This window comes from Phasianus colchicus, chromosome 3 (genome assembly GCF_987193195.1).
Source record: "Phasianus colchicus chromosome 3, bPhaCol1.hap1.1, whole genome shotgun sequence".
Lineage (NCBI taxonomy): Eukaryota > Metazoa > Chordata > Aves > Galliformes > Phasianidae > Phasianus > Phasianus colchicus.
The window spans coordinates 12556484-12579658 of NC_143438.1; the positions used below are offsets into that span (position 1 = coordinate 12556484).

Here is a 23175-nt window from a genome sequence, read left to right on the forward strand (position 1 = left end):
TAGAAGAACAAAATTGTCTCTGTTCTGCTTCACTCGTTACATGGACAGAAAATCCTGTCAACAGAAAAATAATGCCAAGTATTTACTGGAATTTAATGGAACCCAGGGACCAATTAACAACACAGAAAACCACCAGGCAGTGTATTTCTTGTTGTAACAAGAGGGAAATCTCACATTACTGCTACTCCCCACTTTCTTAAAATAAAGCGCCTATATTTTGTCAATTATTTCTTAATAGAAATGTTTATTATCTGGTAATTTCACCATTGCCCACTTATCATTTGTTTCACATGCTAGGTTCAGTCACAGAATTCCTCTTCACTTGTATCCCACATTCCCCCCCCAAAAAAAAAGAAAACCAGAAAAAAGGGGAAAAAAATGAGAAAACAACTTTCATTAGGGCTTCAGACCAGCAATGCTAGAACCTGCCCTCAACCCCAAGTTCTCGAACTGCTGATTCTTCAATAGCTTGATGGATACGATGCACCTCATTCTGTGTTAAAGTCCTCTCCGGGTGACGGTAAACGATACGGTAGCAATGGCTGACCTTCTTTGTCCTACAAAACACAAACCAAAAGAAGACTCATAAATACACGTGCCTACAAATGCAAATACTTGAGGCCAAACACTTACCCTCTGGACCATTTTTTATTTGCTGCCTAATTTTGTTCCTGTTGCTTGAAAATCATCTTAATGCTAAAGTACACAGTCTGGAGAGGCAGGTCTGAGCTGAATTTTAATTTTGTGGCAGAAGACTTTGCTGAAGTCCACCTTACACATCCACTCAGTTTTGCTGCAGGTCTCTCGTTTTGGCGCTGTCTCCAGGGAGCACTGTGCACACGTAGCCCCCTCAGACTGGTGGGGCTGGTGATATATGGAAAGCACCACTCAAACTTCATGCTGGGAAGCAGCGCTGTTAGATAATGTGACGTGTCTCAGGCCTCACCTTTCTCCAGCATGGAGGAAGAGTCTCAACACAGCCACAAAAGCAACATTCATTTTTCAACTGAGGTGACACGGGACGTCGCCCTTCATCTCCACAGCCAAATTAACATATGTACCCTTCTCATGTACCACGATGGGAAGAAACTGGTCTCCCAGCAGTTGCTGTGAGGTGAGGCAGAGGTCCCCAGTCCTCACAGAGCTGCTCAGGATGGCTTGTTTGTGAAAGTGGCCACAAAGGGAACTGCCATCCTCACCCACCGATCCTGTGGCAAAGCAGAGACAGCCCAGCAAACTCAGAAGAACACAGCATGAGATGATAGCAGGAGCAAATATCAAAATTTCTTACCCTTTGCTGTGGAAGGAAAAAGACAAAAGCAACCATGGGAAAGAGACGTGGATAGTGGGCATAATGGGTTAACAATTGGACAGGATGGTCTTAGTGGTCTTTTCCAACCTTAATGATTCTATGATTCCACGAAAATTAAAAAAAAAAAAGGAATATAAAGAATATTTAACAGTTGCTGAGTTAAGCAAAGGCAAGTGAATGCAAAACTAGGAGCAAAACAATAAGCTGAGTAATGGAGCAAAAAAAATCTTTACGAAAAAGAATGCAATCCCTGTCTCGCTCTCCATCAAAACCAGGATAAAGTACAGAGCTATTGCAAGAAAGGGGAATCTCTACAACTGCAGTGCATGTAATATTGAATTTACATGGCACATCAAGCTTCAGGTCATCTTTCCTCTGAAAACCACTGAATGTCAGATACCATGTTTATTATGACTTTGTGATTAAAACTATAAGGCTATACGTGCACATACACAAGGATAACTCTTAAGATACTCATTTCAATATCAGATCCTTCTAGAAATGGGCACAGGCAGTTTTCGATCTCAGAACAACTATACCAACTTTGTCCCACTCAACCTTGGTGGGAAGCTTGCCCTGCTCCCACTGGCAGTTTAAAAACAAAAAAAAAGATATTTCAAGTTAAAGCATTCCTCCATTTTTCTCTGAAGACGAAGCAAGTGAAATCTGACTAGTATAAGAAATGGCACACTACGTTTCATAAGGTGCTAGCTAACTGCAGTTAACTGCTAAAAAACAGCCAAGAGCTTCCCCTGGGTGCAGGATAAGTGTACAAAAGTGATTTTCAAGAGAAAGGAGGGAAGTGTAACTTGCAGAGGTGTTGCTCTGCTCTGCTCCACCACTGCAAAGCAGATGGGAGGAGAGAACTAGGAGAAACAAGGAAATGGAATAAGAAGGGTTTGGACAAATGCTACACAGAGAAATTTGATTAAGAGGAAGGGATAATTAATCGGGGCTCAACAGAAACAATTTTCAAAAAAAGACTACCAAGTATTATTACAGCTTGTAACACTTTGACTTTTAATGGCATAACAATCCACCTGGACAAAAACATTTCCAAATTGCTCTGGCTGAAAATCTCTTCAGCAGCTGTACAGACATATGCCTGATCCTGAAACTCTACAATATACTGGGAATATATTGCAGAAAGGAAAGCTATCGCTGCCATTTAATGTGAAGTAAGTACATGTTTGCTTAACATAGTTAAGTGGTAGGGGTAGCTACCTTCCTTCACTAGTCATGGTTAACTGAAGGTAACAATTTCTCTTGTCCTGCATGTTCATGTAGTTCCTTCCCTCCACCCTAGTGAGCAGTTCATTAATGGGCAAATTAAATAGGTCACAATATGATGCATTAGTTTCCTGTGGGAGTTCAGGAAAACAGCATCTTTAGGAGGCATCTAAATTAGGAAAGGCCAGATGTCTCAAAGAGTAGCACTGGACTGCAGTTCAGACAGCTGCAACTGCAGTTAAGCATTGGTATGGGAGATAAAACAGGGATCGCATTAAATGTAATTAATCTAAATGGAATTATAGTTGAACAACAACATAAATACTGACACACATGGTTGGCTACACATCACTCATGTGGTTGGAATGTTACATTCTTCTTTTAGCTAGGATTATTTGCATATTTATTACTAATTAGAAAGAAATATAATTGTTATTGTACAATAATAATTATTATCTCCAAAACAGACAAACTCTTCCATTTCAGAAAACCGAAGCACTGCTTTCAGGGCACTACCAGCTAACTTTTCAAGGCAGATGAGGAAGAGCACTTGTTGGTCTTTTCCCCTTAATACCTACCCTATCCCCAAATAAAATAGTAAGACAATGTGATTAATCACTATCATCAGCTGCGACTGGAAACAATTACTGTCAGCAAATAATACATTTGCTGATTTTCTTTCTTGCTTTGTACGTTTGCATGTTCTGGGAGGACGCACAGTCACAGCCTATCATAAAGATAGTTCTGCTGCTGCATAATGAACTCTCTCCTGCATGTCATGCTGCAGCTTGATGATAGAGAAGCAGAAGCTCTCTACTCTGACCAACAGAAAAACTGAGGCTAAAACCAAGAACAGCAGCTTCACCAGGTAAAAAAATATACAAAAATAATAGTAATGTAAAAAAAGAAAATAAAAATAGGAGCTTGAGTGCATGAGGCTTTATTTACCTAAGCTGCAGGTTGCAGTCACGTGGACTCCTTCTCTCCCATTAGGCTTTAGCTGATCTCAATGTCACAAGTCTCCTCTGTGCCAGCCTGCGGCTCTCAGGTAATGAAATGCAGTGACTATAGTGAAGCACTGCTCAAAGGGAAAAAGAAGGTAGGGATGTATTCTGAGGCCGCAGGAGGAAACAAGAACACAGTCAGTGAAAAAACACTGAAGTGAAACAGTGTCTTATGTCCTTTCATGCATTTTTTGGAGGAAACAGTTTTGCCTCGTGATTTTAAGGAACTGGCATGCAGCCACATCCATGTGCTAGAGAAATGCTCACTGCCTGGTCAAATTCCCTGCATGAGGCCATCCTGAAGGTCAGTGTCTATGTTTTGCTATTTCAGCCTGGTATCTTTGCACAGCAAGAAATTAAGGAACCTCAGTCTCCCAAACGTCTAGTAAGATGATCATGAAAGTGATCTGACACTGGAACTAGGGCTAGAATGAAAGGCAATAAAAAACAATACCTATGTGTTAGCTTCCCCAGCATAGAAATCCACTGACGGATGCTTTCAATACAAATTGTCTATACAGCTGATCCTAGAAGCTACCAACAGCCACACAACTGAATCTGCAACCACCGGGGAAGCTGCCTCTGTGGTTATATAAAAGGGAGACACCAGGTCTTTTGGTAACCAAAACATTACCTAAGGAATAAATGTCAGGTGTTGGCTTTGTCTTACTGACATGCAGTACTGTAACAAGAATTCCCTACCATGCTTTTGTAGAAGGAGCTTTAAGGGACAGCAGTGAGCTGGAGGAAAAAAAAAAACCCAAGCACTTTTAACTGTGTTCTACTTTCAGTCTGTCTTAAGGCACAGAGACTTCTGTATGGAGGTTAGCCCTGCTCTTACATGGGTGAGGACAAAGGAGAATCGGGCATTTTTCTAGAAAGCTGGATTTGCTTTGAGGAATAGAAGAGCAGAGATGACAATCTCCCACAGCATCTAGGGGTGAAAACAAGGAATCTCTTTTGTACGCCAAGCAATGCAATAAGTAGTACTACTCACCACCACTGCTGTATTGTACCTCTTCCTATGCACATGATAACACAACTATTCAAGATTCTTTTCTCTGTATTAACTGAGTTGTGTGAATGAGGTTCTTAGAGGCTCTCCTGATTCTGCAACAGCAATTTGCATCCTATATCCCAAAGAAAGACTTGTTTGTGAAGGATTGTCCTGTGAGGGATGAAATGAAAGTACTCTCTCTTGTTAACATAATCATAGTTACTGGATCCATGCAGAGAGCACAGCTTTGACTTTGCCTTCTGGCTCAAACAATTCTAGAATGGCTCATGTGGAAATTATTTAACTGCAGAAATGCCAAACATGTAGATAGGTATTCTCAACTTATACTTCTCCAGATATGGAGTCTGACTTCCTTTGGAACCAGAAAAACCCCTTAAGTTTATGGCAGATAAAACTCTCCTATACTGAATACTCCAGCCTACAAATATGATGTTAAACACTTCATGCTGGTGACATCACAAAAATCTCTACCAACATCCCAGAAAACTACTTTAAGGAAAGCCAATAGAAGCTGTACCTGTCTGTGGTCCCATTTAGTTTGCAATGAGGCTAATTAGTGAGACTACCATGGATGCACAATTCAGAGATAGCCACCCACATTTGTTGTCTGAAATCCATGGGAAGGAAGGTCTCCACAACTGGTAGATTTTGGCCACAGTTCCTGCAGAAAACACATTTAAGAGCTATAACTTCTCTTTGAGGAATCTATCCAACCAAAGCTACTCTCTCCAATTTACCTGACGCTTGCTTCTCCAGTTTCCTGTGTTAAAAAGACACCAAAAACTTCAGCATCCAACAGCACACAGAAGATGCAATTACCTTTTCCTTTTTGTTTCATGCTTTCAGACCACATCCACCACTATTATAGTAAGCGCAACTGCTAAATGTCACACTATAAATTTTAAATTGACAAATTGCACTCTTTGCTAGGAACCACATCATGGAAAATGGCAAAAGGCTTGTGCTATATACCTTACTGTCAAGGCCAAACAATTCAATTACCATGGTGATATGCATGTAGAATATAGCTGTAATTCTCTGAACAAAGGCCTTTCCCAGAGATGCATTCTCATCTGTCCTTTCAAATGCTAATACTCCATTTCTCTGGAAGAGTGTATTGTATATAAGAGCATATTTTTTTAAATGGACGTGTTTTTGTTTAAACTGATTTTCATGCTAGGGAAAGGCACTAGATCACCTCCAGAAGAAAGAATTGTTTTAAACCCACAGAAAGCAGGGAATGGTCATTTCTGTTGAACAGCTGATACCTGGCAGAAGCATGATTCAGTTTCAAAGACAGTTCAGCTCAACATAACCATTCTGAGATTGTCAACATTACTTAACCACTGCGTTGGCTGTTATTTTCTTTGTGGTTTTGACTGTAAAAGAAATGTGTGTTCATTGAGAGAGAATGGGACTAAAAAAGATAGCTATTCTATTTCAAAAACTTGAGACCATAATGGACTTTTTGCTATCTTCTATTTGGACATAGTGAAATCTGTACCTGAATACGAAACCTTGAACCTGTTTGTCTTTTTCACTCTTCCTTTCTTTAATATTAATTCATTTTTAAGCTCATCTCTAATTCTTGAAAAAAAAAAAAAAGGTCAAAATTCGGTTAATAATCAGGTTATTGAGAGAAAAAAGCACTGAATGGGATGTAGTGGCAAAGCACATAAACAACATCTGCTGGTTAAGTTAATGAAAGCTAGACAAAAAATGCAAGCACTGAAACTTGTTCAGCTTCTAAGTCTCTGAGACGCTCTTATGTATTCATAAATAGGATTTAAATAATTTTTAAATATCTGAACTTAGGTATATATAACTACTTTTCTACCAAAATCTGTCACCTAATTTCTTACATGTCAAAAGAAACAAAGATCATAGAATCATTAAGGTTGGAAAAGACAAGATATCTAGTTCAACTGTCAACCAATCACCACCATGCCCACTAATCATGTCCCCCAGTGCCATATCCACATGGCTCTTGAACACCTCCAGGGATGGTGACACCACCACCTCCATGGGCAACCTGTGCCAGTGCTTCACCACTCTTTCTGTGAAGAAGTTTTTCCTAATATCCAACCTAACCCTTGCCTGGTGCAACTTGAGGCCGTTACCTCTTGCCCTATTACAAGTTATCTTGGAGAAGAGGCTGACTCTCACCTTGCCACAACTTACAGGTTGTAGTAGAGGACAATAAGGTCTCCTCTGAGCTTCTTTTTCTCCAGACTAAACAACCCCAGTTCCCTCAGCCACTCCCCATCAGATTTGTGATCCCACATCAGCTTCGTTGCCCTTCTCTGGACATGCACCAGGTCCTTGATGTCTTACCTATAGTAAGGGGCCCAATACTGAATGCAGTACTTGTGGTGTGGCCTCACTAGAACTAAGCACGGGGAAACAACTGCCTCCCTGCTTCTGCTGGCTACATTATTTCTGACACAAGACAGGATGCCATTGGCCTTCTTGACCCCTGGGCACACTGCTGGTTTGTGTTCAGCCAGATGTCAACTAACACTTCCAAATACTTTTCCTCTGCACTGCTTTCCAGCCACTCTGCCCCAAGCCTGTAGAGATGCATGGGATTGTTGTGGCCAAAATGCAGGACTCAGCACTTGGTTTTGTTAAAGCTCGTACAATTGGCCTCAGCCCACTGATCCAGTCTATCCAAACCCCTCTGCAGGAACTTCCTATCTTCATGCAGATCAACACTACTCCCAAATCAGTATAATCTGCAAACTTACTGAGGGCACCCTCAATTCAATCCCCTCATCCAGATCATCAATAAAATTACCAGAGTTTGTCCCTATATTTACCCCTGGGAAACACCTCTGGTGACTGTTTGAGAGCTGGATTTAACTCTATTCACCACCATTATCTGGTTCTGGCCCTCCAGCCAGTCCTTTACCCAGAGAAGAGTACACATGTCCAAGCCATGGGCTGCCAGCTTCTCCAGGAAGGGAGAAATAGAAAGTGGAAAATAGAGTCAAAGACTTTACTAAAGTTTAGGTAGATTACATCCACAGCCTTTCCCTCATCCACAAGGCAAGCCACATGGTCATAAAAGATCAAATAGGTCAAGCATGACCTGCCTTTCATGAACCTAAACCCAGTTATATAATGAAAGAATGTTTCACAAGTATCATCCAAAATAGGAAGTCTCTTGACTATTAGATGCATTCACTAAAAGCTCAGTGAAACTATTCAATTATTTATCGTTTTGTCCAGCACTTTGGTCCCTATCTACTTTTTTTTCATTTCAACACACCATCTTAGTTTGTTGAAATGCCAGCAAAAGAAAAACCAACATGAGGGTGATGTGAGGCTCTTCTCTCTCACAGCTTCCAGCACAAGGGAATCTTGCAAACAGAACAAGTTACACAATAAAACCTGAATGGATATTTCCCTGGTGCACTGTTACAGGTGTCTCAGTAATACAATATAGTCAACCCACCTCAGATCCAAGAACTTCCCATTAAAGAGCTCTAAGGCCTCAAAGCACCGAAAGAAATGGAATCTCATTCAAGGAACGATGAAACATCATAGTTGTGAAGTATAGGAAGAACAATGTCATTCTCCATTATACCAAAAGAATATCCAAAGTCTCCATAGGATAACAAGATAACTGGTGACACAAAATTTTGCTGCCATGGAAAGCCAGAAAAACGTTGCAAAGCCATAGGCTTCAGGATTGTGGTTAGGCTTTTTATTAGTTTTGTTTTTAATACAGTTTATTGATTCCTTGAAGAAAGTAATGCCCAGTGGTTGTACATCAGGTATGAAACCAGTTTGGTATGAAACCAGGACAGATTCCAGCACTGGTGCAAACTGCTTGTCCTTCTCCAATCTCCCTCTCTTTGGGAAAACCATGTATCAAGCACGGGTGTTAAGGAGTTGATTCCACAGGGATTTAAATATGGAACTGTCAGAGATGTCCCTTTTCATAAGACAAACTTTGCTCTCTCCAGTCACATGGGGCCTCTTCAGTTTCTAAGGGTTCACCACTCCCTCTAGTGAGACAGTTCAAAATCCTGCTCTAAATCCAGGAAGATAGGCTAGAGTCTGAGTATCTTCAAGAGTTGCTGACAGCACAGTAACCCTGAAGCACTCACCATGCCAGAGAGAAGCAACTTCATGCACTTTTAATGGAATGAGTCTCTCAACTTACCAAGGCTGAGGCTCTCAGGAATAAAAGGAAGCCCTGCAGTGGGTATCCACATAAAGATCAGAATGTGTGCAAGCTGATGTGGCTCAGAATATGGTTTAAAAAACCCAAACTTCTTCACAGTTACTACTACACAAGGACTACACAAGTGGAATAATGTTAGGAAAAAGCAAACATTCTGATACAAATACAAACGTAAAGATCCAGTGAAACAGCTGCTACTCACTGCAGTGGAAAACAAGAGAAGATAAAATATTTGGGACGTTTAATTATGTGCTAAACGTAGAAAAATAATTGGATGCTGAAAGCATGAGAGAAAAAGTGATAGTCTCAGCATCGCACAGGACGTAACACCTGTTACGTCCTGTTTTATTTAGCTTTGCTTTACCTGGGTTTAATTGTAAAGGTTCAGTGACAAATGCTTTTCAATGTCTAATTGGGTTTTCACCAAAACAAAATGCAAAGGGCAATACTTCTTGTTGGTTTTGTTTAAAATTTGATTAATAGAGGCTTAAACATTTGCCAACCCAGCAGCCAAAAGAACAAAGTAACTTGATTTGGATACTGTGCCCCATAGGAATTGCTGCCTTGCCTTTCCCTCTGTGTAGTACAGAAGCCACAGCAAAACTACATTTCCCATGAGAGGCCAAGGCCAAAAATTCCCATCATGAATTACATCCTTTTCTACAAAAGAAATTTGGTTGACAGAGTTGATAAAGAATGAGAGCATACTGAGGAGAACAGAAGCATGCAACACTGAAAGTCCTTGCAGCACTGGCAGTTAAAGTGTTCTGACTGCTAGCCAGCAAATAATACCAAATTCTCACAGAAAAATTTACATTTTCAGTGAATAAAACACAACAAATCAACATATTTTCTGTCACTGCTGGCTCTGACACTTTTTCCACATTTCTGTTGGCCTCCTAAATAACAAATGATTTAAACAGAGAATAAGGCAGCTTTGGCAACAATAGGTTCTGTGGAAGAAGTTAATGACTTAGAAAATATACTGCACTGCCTTCCAGGGCAACTGGCTGGTATTGAAGCAGGTCAGGGACACAACCTGCTTGCAAAAAAAATAACTTTGGAAAATATTTTTTGCAGAATTGTTGTGCTTCTCGTGAAAAGATATATTTACATTCCCCTGAGACATGGTAAAATGAAGAAAGAGGTTCTGATCCTGCATCTGCCAAAAAGCAGTATTAGTTCCATCACTGGTCATTAGTCACAACAGCATCACTGAAAAGTTTCCAACCACTGGCAACCAAAATGCCATCTGGAAGCACTTAGAAGTGACAACTTATCTCAATAATTTGAACAAAACCAACGTGAGAGGTGAATGTGGACTCTTTCAAATGCTATCTAAAATATTTATAGTAAAAATGTTAAGTGTGATACCTTTTCAGTTCTTCTGAGTGAAAGATCAAAGAAGAGAAGTATAAATATTTAGCAGTTTTTTCCCCTAACTACATGGTAATACTAAAGGCTACAAAAAGTATTACTAAAAATAACACTGCTGTCAAATTAAAACATATTTCATAATCGAGAAAAAAGGGAATTTATATGATAATTTAAAACAATTCATTCTCCTAAGAAATGAAGATGGATAGGAGTGACAGCATCTCCATTGAACACTAGCAGAAATCATGGTCTACGAATGTAGGTGGCAGACAACTCCTTGGTAGGGACTGAATGTTGGTGGAGGTACTTGTGTAGCTTTCATCACTGAGATTAGGGGGTTTGTCCTTACCACATCCAGGAGCTGATACTTAAGTTCCTATAACATTTAATTAGAGGTGAGGTAAAGAGGGACATGGCACTGGACACAGATCAGGAAACTGTATGATTTTTCCAAAGTCGCACAGAAAATCAGTGACAGAGGAGGGACATGAATGAGTGCAGGCACAGGCCCTTTGATTTTCCTTTCTTTCAAGTTACTCTTCCCACACATGCACACTTTCAGTTACTCTTTTCTACAAACTGGAAAAAAAAAATGGAAATAAAATGGGCTGTGGCAGGAAAAATCAACTCATCCCATATACAATGGACAGGATAACCAAACGTGCTGCGTTTGGCAGGTGACAAACTAAACTTAAATACAGAGAAAACAGGTGAGGGAGAAGATGGAAGAGAAGAATTAACAGGAGGATACAAGGGGCTTCAAGATCAAGAGCAGAAGCGGAAAGAAATCACTTGTCCTTTTTGTGTAAAAGCAACAAATTAAAAGCACCCCCAGGCAGTCTGCAGCACTTGAAGGCAACTCAAAAACATCTGTACATCTGTATGTGCAAATACAGGGAGTTTCTCAATGGGCTTGCTTACACAGTACCTGTAAAAACTAGTGCAAATTCTTCAGCTGTTCACACAGTTAAGTGTTCTTTATTACTTCCTTCCACTCCATATATGATTTTTCTTTCAGAATTGTCAGATTCTATGAGCCTTAATCTGGCTAGCTGGTTTTGTTTTGAAGATACAGAAATTCCCCACCTTCCCTCCCTGAGGGTGGTTTGGTTTCACACAGACAGTCACAAGAAACCGGTTTTTATTGTTTTTCTGACAGTTGCTGCCTTGGGAAGACAACTAAGAAAAAATCCTCAAAGTGAGGATGACTATTGGACAGCTACTACTATTAACACACAGGAAAACTATCTGACTGTTAAACAGCTTAAAAAGAAAACACCACCAAAACAATAAAAATGAATTAAAAAACCCAAACCCTCTTGCTGGGTCCCATCTGCATGGACAATATGCTCACACCATCATGTAAGACAAAAAGCCTTCGTCTTATAGATGAGGCTTGCCTGGTTATTTTGAATAGAAGGATGGTGGGGAACGTTAGTTGTACTGAAAACAGCCAAATGATGACAACAGGTAGCAATCAGGTGCACTGGACAGAAGTTTTACAGCTGTCAAAATGAGCATTAGTTTGGAAAGTTCCAACTGATGCTTGGCATCTGTATCATTAATATTATGCCTACTCTGTAAAAAGACAAAAGAAAGGAAATGTGAGTATGATACGGTGCTTGCACAGTGAATGCGTCCTACAAGAAGATGATATGAGCATCCCTTGATAAAACACAATGTGGGCACGAAGACCAACAGGTTAGGGGACAAAATGAAATGATTCATTAGTAAAAACTATGAAATCATTGGTCTCCTACTCAAGAAAGGAAGATATTGATACATTACCTTAGAAAGACCTAAATACCATTTTTTGCTAAGATTTCTTAAAAGGCCAACTGATCCTCTAACAACTGGGAAATAAAATCAACAAAGAAGGGATAAGATTTCAGCCCAGGATGGGGAATACACAGTGAGCACTAGGCTAAATCGAATGCTCTTAAATCGTTCAAGCCTGATGAACTTTGCTGTAAGATATTTAGAAACAAGTGGAAGACATCCCACAGCTGTTATCAGTTGTCTTTGAGGTCACTTTGAGGTTACGTGGAAGGTAAGTAAGATACCAAATGTTTGGAAAATATCACAGTGCTTATTTCTGAAAATGAAAAAACAACAAACTACCTAAAAAACCAGGGGAGCTCTTGATCAGTTGTTTTTACTTCAAATACCTGGAAAGACTCTGGTGCAGATAACCAATGCAATTGAAAGCACATCAAAGAGATGGTGGTTGATGCCCTGTCCCTGGAGACTTTCAAGGTGAGGCTGGATCAGGCCCTGGGCAACTTGATCTAGCTGTGCATGTCCCTGTTCACTGAAGGGGAGTTGGTCTAGATGACCTTCAGAAGTCCCCTACAACTCTAAAGATTCTGTGATTCTGTGATTCTACAGATATAAAAAAGACAAAAAATAGAATACATGGAAGTATCAAGCAAATTCAGCCAAAACAATATAATTTCCCTAATTTTTTGGCTAATTAATAAATAAAAGTATAAATTGCAGCAAGTAGCAAACATGACGCGCATGTAGGGATGTGTATACAACTTAAGAGTCTGCTAAACCAGATAAGAAAAAAAATAGTCTAGGATGAATATTCCACAAACAGAAAAATTTTAAGAAGTTGCAGGTGATGTCAAAAAATGTCAGGAAAGATATTTAAAATTATAATGAATTATATAGAAAATGTAAAAAAGAAAAGGGAAAAAAGAAAAACACTAGATCCAGTTGATAAGATTAGTATAAAATATGTCTTCATCACTGTTTCACCTTGGAGGTGCATAAAGGCAGATGAGCAAACCAGTGATCTACGTTACTGCTACTAAAAGGTGAAACAGCAGAAGTAGCTGACAATAATTTGTTGCTTCTGGAAGCAGTCATCCACAGTTTGTAACCAAATCTGAAGGATTCTTCTTGTAGGGTTCTTCATCTTGGCTTCCATACGATGGAATATTTTCATTAATGGAATAGGTGATGCAGAAGCAGTGTTTGTTAACCAGCAAATTACATTACACTGGGTAAAACAGCAAGCGCATCTTGGGACAAGACTAGAACAATCTTGACAAACTGGAAAAGCTGAAGGACAGAATTCAATCAGGACAAGTGCAAGCTTCTGTATTTTGCCAGGAACAACCAGCTGCACAGACTAAGAACAGGAAAGAACTGGGTATATAGTAGTCCTGCACAGACAACATAAGGACCACAAAGAATGACAAACTGAAGGTGAATCAGTGATGTTGTGCTTTCACCTAAGCAAATATCACTCTGGGATGAAGTGCAGGAAGGCAGCCAGATTGACATCCTTCTACTCTACACAATGCTGCTGCTGGTTCAGCTGAAGTACCTTCAAGAAAGATGTGAGACAACTGGTGGCAGATCTTCAGGGAGCAATGAGAATGAGCAGATGTCTAGATAACATGAATTATGAGGAAAGACTGAGAGAATGCTGACTGCTCAGCATAAAGAAGAAGGAGCATTAAAACACCCTTCAAATACATAAAATACTCAGCTAGGTAATAATCTGTTCATCAGCATTTATAGGAGGCAGGAGAAGAAAGTAATGGGCTCAAATTGCAGAAATGTTCTGCTTGTAAACTTGCTTGGAAAGGCAGTGGGGTCATTCACTGCTGGAGATCTTTAAGGACTGGTTATACAAGTGTCTGTCAGAAATGCTATAAGTAGAGCTGATCCTGCTTTGGAGTGGGAGGATGAACTAGGTGGCAATACTCTCCAATTCTGTAGCACAAAATTTAACAGTCTTTAAAGTGCAGCAAGTTACTTGATTAGCAAAGACAGCTCCAATCAAATACACATCATGTGTTTGCTTACCCCACTGCATTAAAAGGACATGGGGGAAAAAAGTCTGGTTCAGGAAGCCAAGCAAGTAGGAAATGCAAATCATAGTTGCTGTATGTGGCAGAAGAGATCTGTTTTACCAGCGTTACATTCCCTGGAAATAAATCAAACATGGAAAAGCTTCTGGAGAGAACAGAAGAAAGAGACAGACAGACTGAGAGGGAAAAAGGAATCACCTGAAAAGGATGTAACCTCTCTAGGCCAGCAACCCTTTCATTAGTGTTGTAGCCATTGCTGAAATACAGCAGATAGGAGAGCAACATGCTACTGAGTTATCTTTCAGTGACTAAAGCCAATGGAAAAATAAAACCAGTAGAAGAGAGAAGTCCACTCCTTAAGACAGTAACCCAAAGGGAGAATGTCACTCATCTGTCTGTCCCTTTGCTTCAGGGCTGAAATGCCTCAGGAAAGCTCTAAGGAACAGTCAGAGAAGATGCTGCATATCCTTGATATGTTGAACTGAAACTTTCTTTTGCATGCTTTTTTGATTTTATATCAAGAACTTAACCCTTTGCTTTCGGCTATCTGCATTCACTTTGAAGTCCAGGCAGTTTAGAATGAGAAGGATAAAGTCATGCTTCCAAAAAACAATGTTGTCAACAATCTGTAGGGAATCTGCAACCAAGTACCAGTCCTTGTGTGAACACCCCAATGAGGACAACTATCGAGGATGATGGCCTCCCTACATAGAAGGTAATTAACTTCATGCGTGGTTTCACAGTAACCTTGATGTTTACTAAAACTTTTTCAGAGATTAAATGTTGATCTCATAAAAGTTCCACTGTAGATGTGTTCTTTTGTTCCTACATGAAATATGAAGTTGCCAGGGAACAAATAAACTATTTATGACTTATGCCTGTACAGTAACGAAGAATGGCTTAATGGGGGCATGTACCACTTTGAAAGTACTGCAGTCTGTTGTTTCCTGAACTGGAGCCTCTTACACAGCGTTTAGGAAGTATACTCTCTTTTCTCCTCCAAATAAGATCAAATTTTTGGCACAATTGTCTAAATCATAGCAGAAATATTTATACATGACACAGACTCCTACATGCAGTCCCACACGTCTAGTTTACTTGTAGGTAAATCACTGTAGGTTGCAGACTGCTGCACCCAGACTGCAGCAGCTCCAGCTAAATGACTGAAATTAGCTCAGTTACTCTTACATTATGAACTTTAGAGTTACTTAGGAAAACACTGATATTTATTATACATAAGATGCAGCAATTTGGTGGCTTGACCTCAAACTCCATCATCTCTGCTAGTACATCTTCCTTGTGTGAATCATGGTAACAGAGGAGTAGACTGTCCATCTGCAGGTAGCCAGCTGCCTGAACAGTCACCTTGACAGCTGTCACCACACTTAAAATCAGCAGCTTGCCTTCTACTTTGCCTCATACTTGTGATATCCAGCCAGGATGGCTGGTGTTCAAACACAGCAGTAGCACTGTGTTTTGAAACACAGTACCAAAGAATATGAAAACCATTAGGCGTGGATACTGCTGAGATTGTTGCTCAAGTTCCCCTCTGAACCATCTCCAACTACTACGTCTCTGCACTGCACTCACATGCATGTGCAAATTCTTCTCCCCAGCCCGTGACACCTCTCTCTGCAGAAATGGCTGGACAAACGCTGGTGCTGGATGTGTAGAGTCAGTGAGAATACTGCAGCTTAAAATGAAAGAGACGACGGAGGAAACTCTGCAGCTGTTAAAAGACAGAAGATGGAGATCACAATACCCCTGTGATCTTTTGGCACTGTCATCTCTGTCTGCAGTGAAGAGCCAGAGAGACAGTTTGGACAACTCAGTAAAATTGTATCAGCTGAGGAACATCAAGTAAATAAAGGATACCACAGATCCCTCTCCTCAAACCCAAGTGCTTTTCATCCACAAGATTTAATCAGCATCATAATACTTGATGCTATTGTGATTTTGTATTAGCATCCATAGGAGGAAATGTTATCTCCCCTTTCACTTCGATAAATCTACGAGAGGAGTCAGAGTATCAGTACAAAGGACAAGTTGAAGGGATTTGAACAGTTACACAACAGTCAAAACACCTACAAGCATTTCCAAGATGGAGCAGAGCTTACTTATACTGCTAGCACACCTGCACAGACAGGGACAAGCTACCTTTTGGGTCTCTCAGATCCCAAGAGAGATTGGTTCTGATTTTATATACTCAACAACACATCACAGGAACTTCACAGGAACTAATGGAGTAAAAGCAATGAAAAAATCTGCATCAGTCTCTGCATTCATCTACAAAGCTCACTCTTACTCTCACTGTGTTGGATCAATCTTCATTATTTATTTATTTTTATAATAATAATTATACTTTTTTTTTTTAAGCTTGAGTCTGTATCTATTTTCTTTTCCTTGAATATTGGGTGAGCATTTCACTAGCACATGGGTGACTCAATAAAACTGAGGTTTCATATTCATCAGCAGGTCTGCTTGCGCAAATCCTGCTGCCCTGCTTCTCAGATTTGCCTTACTGCTCTCAGCCAGCACCTCTGTCTGAGTGGTTGCATGGGAGCTGATGTGGGCAAAAAAAGACCAGGTAGAAGAAAGAAAAGAAAGACATAGATTCCCAGTCTGGTTCACTGAATAGCCACACCAGTCATTGTAGCTGCGCGGTGCAGTGGGTGAGAACTGCATAATCCTTATGCTGCTAAGAGAAATGCATGTGGAAATAGTTGGCAATTCCATATAATCACTAAAGTACATTCATGTACGAAGTTCGTGTAAAAATAATATGTCCAAAATGGGACTCATACAAGAGAAAGGCAAAAACATGTCTGGCTGTCCCCAAACGCTGCTAAGTGCAGTATCTTGGCCTATTCCCACTGAAGGCAATGGAATGACATCTCCATTATGCCAGCTGAGGATTTAGCTGACATTTTATAAAACATGAGGCATGGGTCCCTGGATAGCAGTGTTTTTAAAACTGATGAGCAGAATCAGTTACTCTGATCCTCTTCTTAAAACTGATGATACACCAGTTTGGTTAGGAAATAAGTAAACATGTTCAAGACAGCATGAGCAGAGGTAAGCAAATACAGCTATGCCAGTTGAACTTTGCAACAGTGTGAATTCTTTTGCCATTTAAGATTGAGGTCAATAGTTTAAGCAGACCTTACATAAGTAGGAGCCTTCCTAGGGCTCCTGCTTGAGCACAAGTTTGATTCTATGTAGGCAAAATTCTCCTTTCTGGTTAATGTAATACAAGTCCTGAAAAGACAGACTTCTACCTGTAAGCTCTATTTTTTGGTACATCATAAAATACAGCAGCATTGTTTAAGAGACTGCTTTCATTAAAGATTAATCTGTTCACAATCACTGCCTAAACCTGTTTCTCTATATTGTGAGACATCACCCCAGGCTGACTGCATGGCTTTCACAAATGAAGCAGTGGAGCTGGACAGAAGCAAGTGTTGGGATTGAGAGAAATAACCGTGAACCACTCATTTGCTGACTGAAGGCAAAGTTGCCTTTATCGAATAGTTACATGGAGGATATGAGATAGTAAGTGGGACTGTTATGAAACTCAACCATGAGATACTTTGAGTAATGATCTACAAAGCTGTTAACTGGATTCAGAATGTTTTTGAGTCATTACCATATAGGACTGGGTTGCTCTGAATGGTATACGAAATCCATATGGCTAGAGACATTAAATGACTTACTTCTGGTTAGAGAAGAAGATGGAAATGAGCACACATTTACATGGATCTTCAAAAATAAGAAATGAATAATAAAAAAGAAATCAGCTGTAGTTACATACCATCCGTACCAACTGTACTTTATCACTGAACTTTTAATTACAGATGTCCTGAGATTGAGAACTAGTAGGCATGAAATTAGCATGAACTTTCAATGTTTGGGGAAAAAATATAGTGGTTCACTGGACTGATATATCTGCTATGACATCAACTCAAAATAAAATAAGGACCAGCTAAAAGGATGCTGAGTATAAATATAAATCACTGATCTTTCACCTCTTTGAACGTTTTCACGTTCAAACTGAGATGCTAAATGAGCTGAGCACTTAACATAAAAAGGAGTGAATTCCAAACCCACCACTATGGCTGTAATTCATTCTGGAGTAATTACTCCAGCAAAGACCAGGGCTGAGCTAGTCAGACAACTCTATTATCTTTCACCTGAAGAAAGTGTGATTAGTGGAGAAAATGTCACATTTATACTTAAAAAACATTTCAAAGATGACTTGTATCTTTTGGCACAGCTCAGCCATCTTAAAAATATTGTGAGAGGCAGAGACAGCAAAGAGAACTCCTTTTTTTATGATTTCTCACCCCTGCATTCAGCCACTGAGTTTAGCCCGAATATTCAGTATCTCAGCACTTGGCACATCTCAGGCATCAGCACTGAACTGCTCTCAGCTGATCCTCAGGGATGCAGCACAGAGCAGCAGGGCAAAGAGGAGCTGCGTCTTCTTCATTCCCTGGAAACACTGCACAAATCACAGAAACGTAGGACAGACCTGATGAGGATTCACAATTCCACCTCTCTGCTGAATCTGCACTTCAGCTTCATATCAAATTTGATGCGGCATCTACTTTTTTCTCCAGACCTTGTAAGAACCCTTCATAAAGAGTACATCTTTTCCCCCATTATATATCTGAAATAGAGCACCACAAAACACTGACTTGATCTAGGACTTCATAGGACTGGTGCTGAAATTCTAATAGCAAATGATCACAACAGCTACATGTGGCTTAAAAGTATAAAAACCATCACCATAGTGACATCCCAGCTCCAAGTGTTGCGTGGCTTGCAAAGGTCACAACTAAAAGGATGACTGGACCAGGCTGAAATCATAGGCATTTTTGTTTTGTTTCAATCAGTAAATGAACCAAATAAACCTATGCCTTTTTGAAAACTTCCCATCTAGTGTTATAAACCCAAATATACACATGTGGTATCAGTGATGTTCACTAGCTTCACCCTTTCCATTCAGGATAAGCACAGCTGCATTATTTTGCTTTCTCCAGTGAGAAGAGGCTGGAAAAACTTGGTTGTAAGTCTTGGAAAGCAGTAGTGAAAGCAGGTTTAAGGAAGCAGTGTACAGACAGAAAGAACTACCTGTCTTTTGCTTGAAAGCAAGAATAATAACCAAAGAGCTACAGACAATGCTAAAATGAAATTTAGGTGTACTCACAGACTGTGATACTTGAATTACAGTTACAGTGAATTACTGAGCAACCATTCATCAGCTGAACTGCTGGAACTATGTCCATGCTTCTAGCCATACCAGCAATACAGTAAAATGTATTGTCTTCAACTGCTCCAATAAAAAATATTTAAGAATGTGCAAACTTTCAGACTATGCACATGAGCAGAGGTGGCAGTTCATTGAGCTACAAAAATGGGATAAATTCCAGTTAACTTATTTACAGTTGTCTATATGTCTATGTCATACTTAAACTAACATGTTCATCTCTGATAAACATCAGACATCTCTGAATATGGCAGGATATCAGAAGGGAAAGGGGCTGGGAAGGACAGTGAGTGACAAGGACTTGCTGACTGTCATTAAATGAACCATTTAACACACGAAGAGAAACACAAGCACTTCACTTAGCCTTCCTAAGTGAAGCTCAATAGAAGCTCCTGTTTCAAGTATTTTGAAATCTTTGGAGAATGCAATGTACACATTTGACATACCTGGATCTTGTGTACAGGACCACCTCTGTTCATATCAGTGGTCCTGCTCCAGGGCTGCTGAACTCCTGCAGGAGATAGCATCACTTCCAGTAGTAATCTGGCAGTGCAGAATGGCTACGATAAAATTCCTACTATGAACCTTGGAAACCAAGGAGGGCAAAACCTTGTGTATAAATGCTTGACAATATTTGTTGAAGTACTATCTTAAATGCTTATGTCTTCTTTTCATTAGATATTTCAATAAGGAATAAAACAGCCTATTACGAAGCATCTCAGTGGAGTAAATGGACAAGAGAGTGAGGACTGGCATTTGATATCTCAGCCTCAAACTTGATAGGTAAAAACAGCCTTCTTCCCTCCATTTATCATAATTATGATGATGAGAAAACACTACATCCAAACACAGATGTGACTAGCCTAAACGGTAATCTTTGATGTGGTAATGGCTGCAGAGGTTACCTGCAACATGGAAAGGCAGTAACCAACTATTTTTGTATGAAAAGAACAGCCTTTGGGTGAAGATAAAAGAATTGAGACAACAGTGAAATGGTTCACAGAATCATAGAATTGTTCAGGTTGGAAAATACCTTCAGGATCCTCAAGTCCAACCACAACCTAACCATACTATCCTAACAACCCTCCGCTAAATCATGTCCCTGAGCACCACAACCAAATGATTTTTAAACACATCCAGGAACGGTGACCCAACTACCCCCCTGAGGAGCCTGTTTCTTGATATCCAACCTGATATCCAACTTAAATCTCCCCTGGTGCAACTTGAGGCCATTTCCCCTCGTCCTGTCACCAGTGAGAAGAGACAAACCCCACTCTCATTGCAATCACCTTTGAGGTATTTGAAGAGAGCAATAAGGTCTCCCCTCAGTCTCCTCTTCCCCAGACTAAGCAGCCTCAGTTCCTTCAGTCTCTCCTCATAGGCCATATTCTTCAAGCCCTTCACAAGAATTGTTGCCCTTCTTTAGACCTGCTCCAGCACCTCAGCATCCTTTCTGTATGGAGGTGTCCAAAACTGAACACAGTACTCGAGGTGAGGCCTCACCAGTGCTGAGTACAGGGGTAGGATGACTCCCCTAGTCCTGCTCACCACATCATTCCTGAACCAAGCCAGGATGCCATTGGCCTTCTTGGCCACCTGGGCACACTGCTGGCCCATGTTCAGCCGACTGTCCATCAGCACACAAAGGTCCCTTTCCATCAGGCAGCTTTTCCAGCCACCTGCCTGTAGGGTTGCCCAAGCCTGTAGGGTTGCCTGGGGTTGCTGTGACCAAAATGCAGGACCCGACACTTGGCCCTATTGAAACTCAGACAGTTTCATCTCACAACACATCCATTTTGTAAGCCCACATTTTTATGTTTCTCACAGAAGCAGAGATTCATGGAGAGCAAGTAGAAGCTTGAGGGGTTTTAGAAGTTTGTCTGGTTGAAGGCATAAGGTACTTTGATTAATTTGTGTTTCCTTTCAGAAATGCAGTAGCCATCAAATGATCATAAAATAGAGCCACGATTAAACAACTACTCGGAGGCGAGTGTGGAGATGCCCACACACAGTATATACACCCTGCTACCTGGGAAAGCCTGCAGCTCACTCCAAGTTCTGTGCTGCTCTGTTAGATTGCTCCCTGTTCTCACCCTAGCTCATGTACAGCCTTCCCAAAAGCTGGGCAAGCATTTGATTTATATTTTCCCATTTACATTTAGAAGACTTTCACAGACACAACTAAGATTTTCCAAAGCTGAGTCCTATCATATTTATAAGAGCACAAAGAATCCATGTAGGCAATGGAAACGAATTTGGGAAAAACAAAGACACATCTCAGTTAAACTTTAATATACGTTGATCTCTCTACTATAAAGCAAAGTATGTATAATTGGAAAGGTGGAAATACAGTTCTAACTGACATGCAATTCTGTGTTATTTAGTACATAAGCTCCAAATACATCTACATATTGTTATATTCAACAGCAGAGCACTCAAATAAGAGTTCAGAAATGAAAGTTCTTCCAATATTTTTGTGTTAGCTGAAAATTGCCAATAATTTTTGTTGCAAAAACATTTTCCATGCACTCTGAGTATTCCTCTGAGACAAAAATACTTTGGCTGTGAAAATTATCCATTTTACAAGTGTCAAACTATTTTTAAACCCTACTCTTCCTTGTGCTCATCTGTGTTTAGAAGAGCAGAAATTTATTTGTGAAATTCCCTGAAGAGGGGAATTTGGAAAGGAAAGGTAGGTGGGAAGCAAAAAAAAGCCCAATACATATTCTCTAGAGGGGAAGGTTATTAAGCATCCAATTCTGACACTTCACACAAAACGAGCAACACCTTACTTCAGCATGGTTTTGCTGAAGTCTGTGAGATGCTCAGTACTACCATGAAAAGCAGGACCAAAATCTGGCACTGACATCCAGAATGTGGAGGGGAGAAGGAGACCTAGGCAAGTGCTACATTCATCTGTCCCTTTACATAACACAATGCATGATCACAGAGCAAATTCATAGGTGTAAGAAGGAGTGCATATTCACAGACTTCATCTCGGAGAAAAAGGAGCTGCTTCACAGCACTTGAAGGTGGAGCTGGGTAATGGGAGTTGTGGGATGGATTGAAAAGATGTTGCCTGAAGCACTCCCTGAAGCTGGTAAACAACATGTGTTCAAGTCTTTATTCGGAAGCAGATCCAAGATCTTGGAGTCTTGGACCAACATTCTTCCCTACCCAACAAAGCAGCATTGGGCACTACTGCAAGCCCCTCACTGCTGTCAATGCAGCTTTTGAAATCTGTCAGCCCACTAGGCTACACTACTTCCATGAACCTTTCTCTTTTTGGTGCATCGAGAGAGTAGGCAACCTTACAGTATTCCTCTTCCTTCTTTATAGTGGGATAGTGCTGCAGGCAGTATCCTTTGTAATGAGAATTAAACGTTTGAGAGGTGCAAAAACTACTACAGGATCAACGCCTCAAAGACAACTAATACATCTTCTTCCTATCATCCTAAGGAACTTTTATTTTGTTAATGGGAAACTTCTGTAGCTATGACACTGCATCTGGATATAAAACAAGCAAGGTGCACTTCAAAACCTTTGAATGACTCCAGCTACACCTATTATAGGCACACATGTCAAATGTGGGTATTGTGGGACACATTAAGAATTCCTGCCTGCATAATGTGTTTCCTGCAGCTCAAAAGGAAAATATTCTTTAGCGCAATACAAGCCCAAGTTCATGTTTAAAGCAAGAACTGTTGATCCCAATTGGATAAAGCATAAGATTTTCATTACATGGAGGAAAGAGGAAGGAACTGCTTATCAGATATGTCTCTGGAAAAACTGCTTACAGGAACATGTTTGTGTGTATAGAGCAAGGGCCTATTTTTGGGAAAAGGGTGTCCCCATGAAGGTTTCATACATCTGTTTTGATTAACTGCCCTGGAGATCTCCTGAATTGGTTTTTCTGAAGAGGAATCTGCACAAAGCACTGCAGAGC

The 23175-nt window shown here is 40.3% G+C and overlaps 1 protein-coding gene across 3 annotated transcripts in view; it reads right to left on the bottom strand.

Moving 5' to 3' along the window:
• Positions 1-224: 224 nt before the first annotated feature.
• Positions 225-23175, bottom strand: part of FARS2 (phenylalanyl-tRNA synthetase 2, mitochondrial) — a 243254-nt gene continuing 220303 nt past the window's right edge. For all 3 annotated transcript variants that reach the window (XM_031589316.2, XM_031589315.2, XM_090136983.1), the window contains one exon: positions 225-557. In XM_031589316.2, the coding sequence (XP_031445176.1) occupies positions 419-557 (139 nt within the window). In that variant the 3' untranslated portion in view covers positions 225-418. The remainder of the gene's footprint in view (positions 558-23175) is intronic.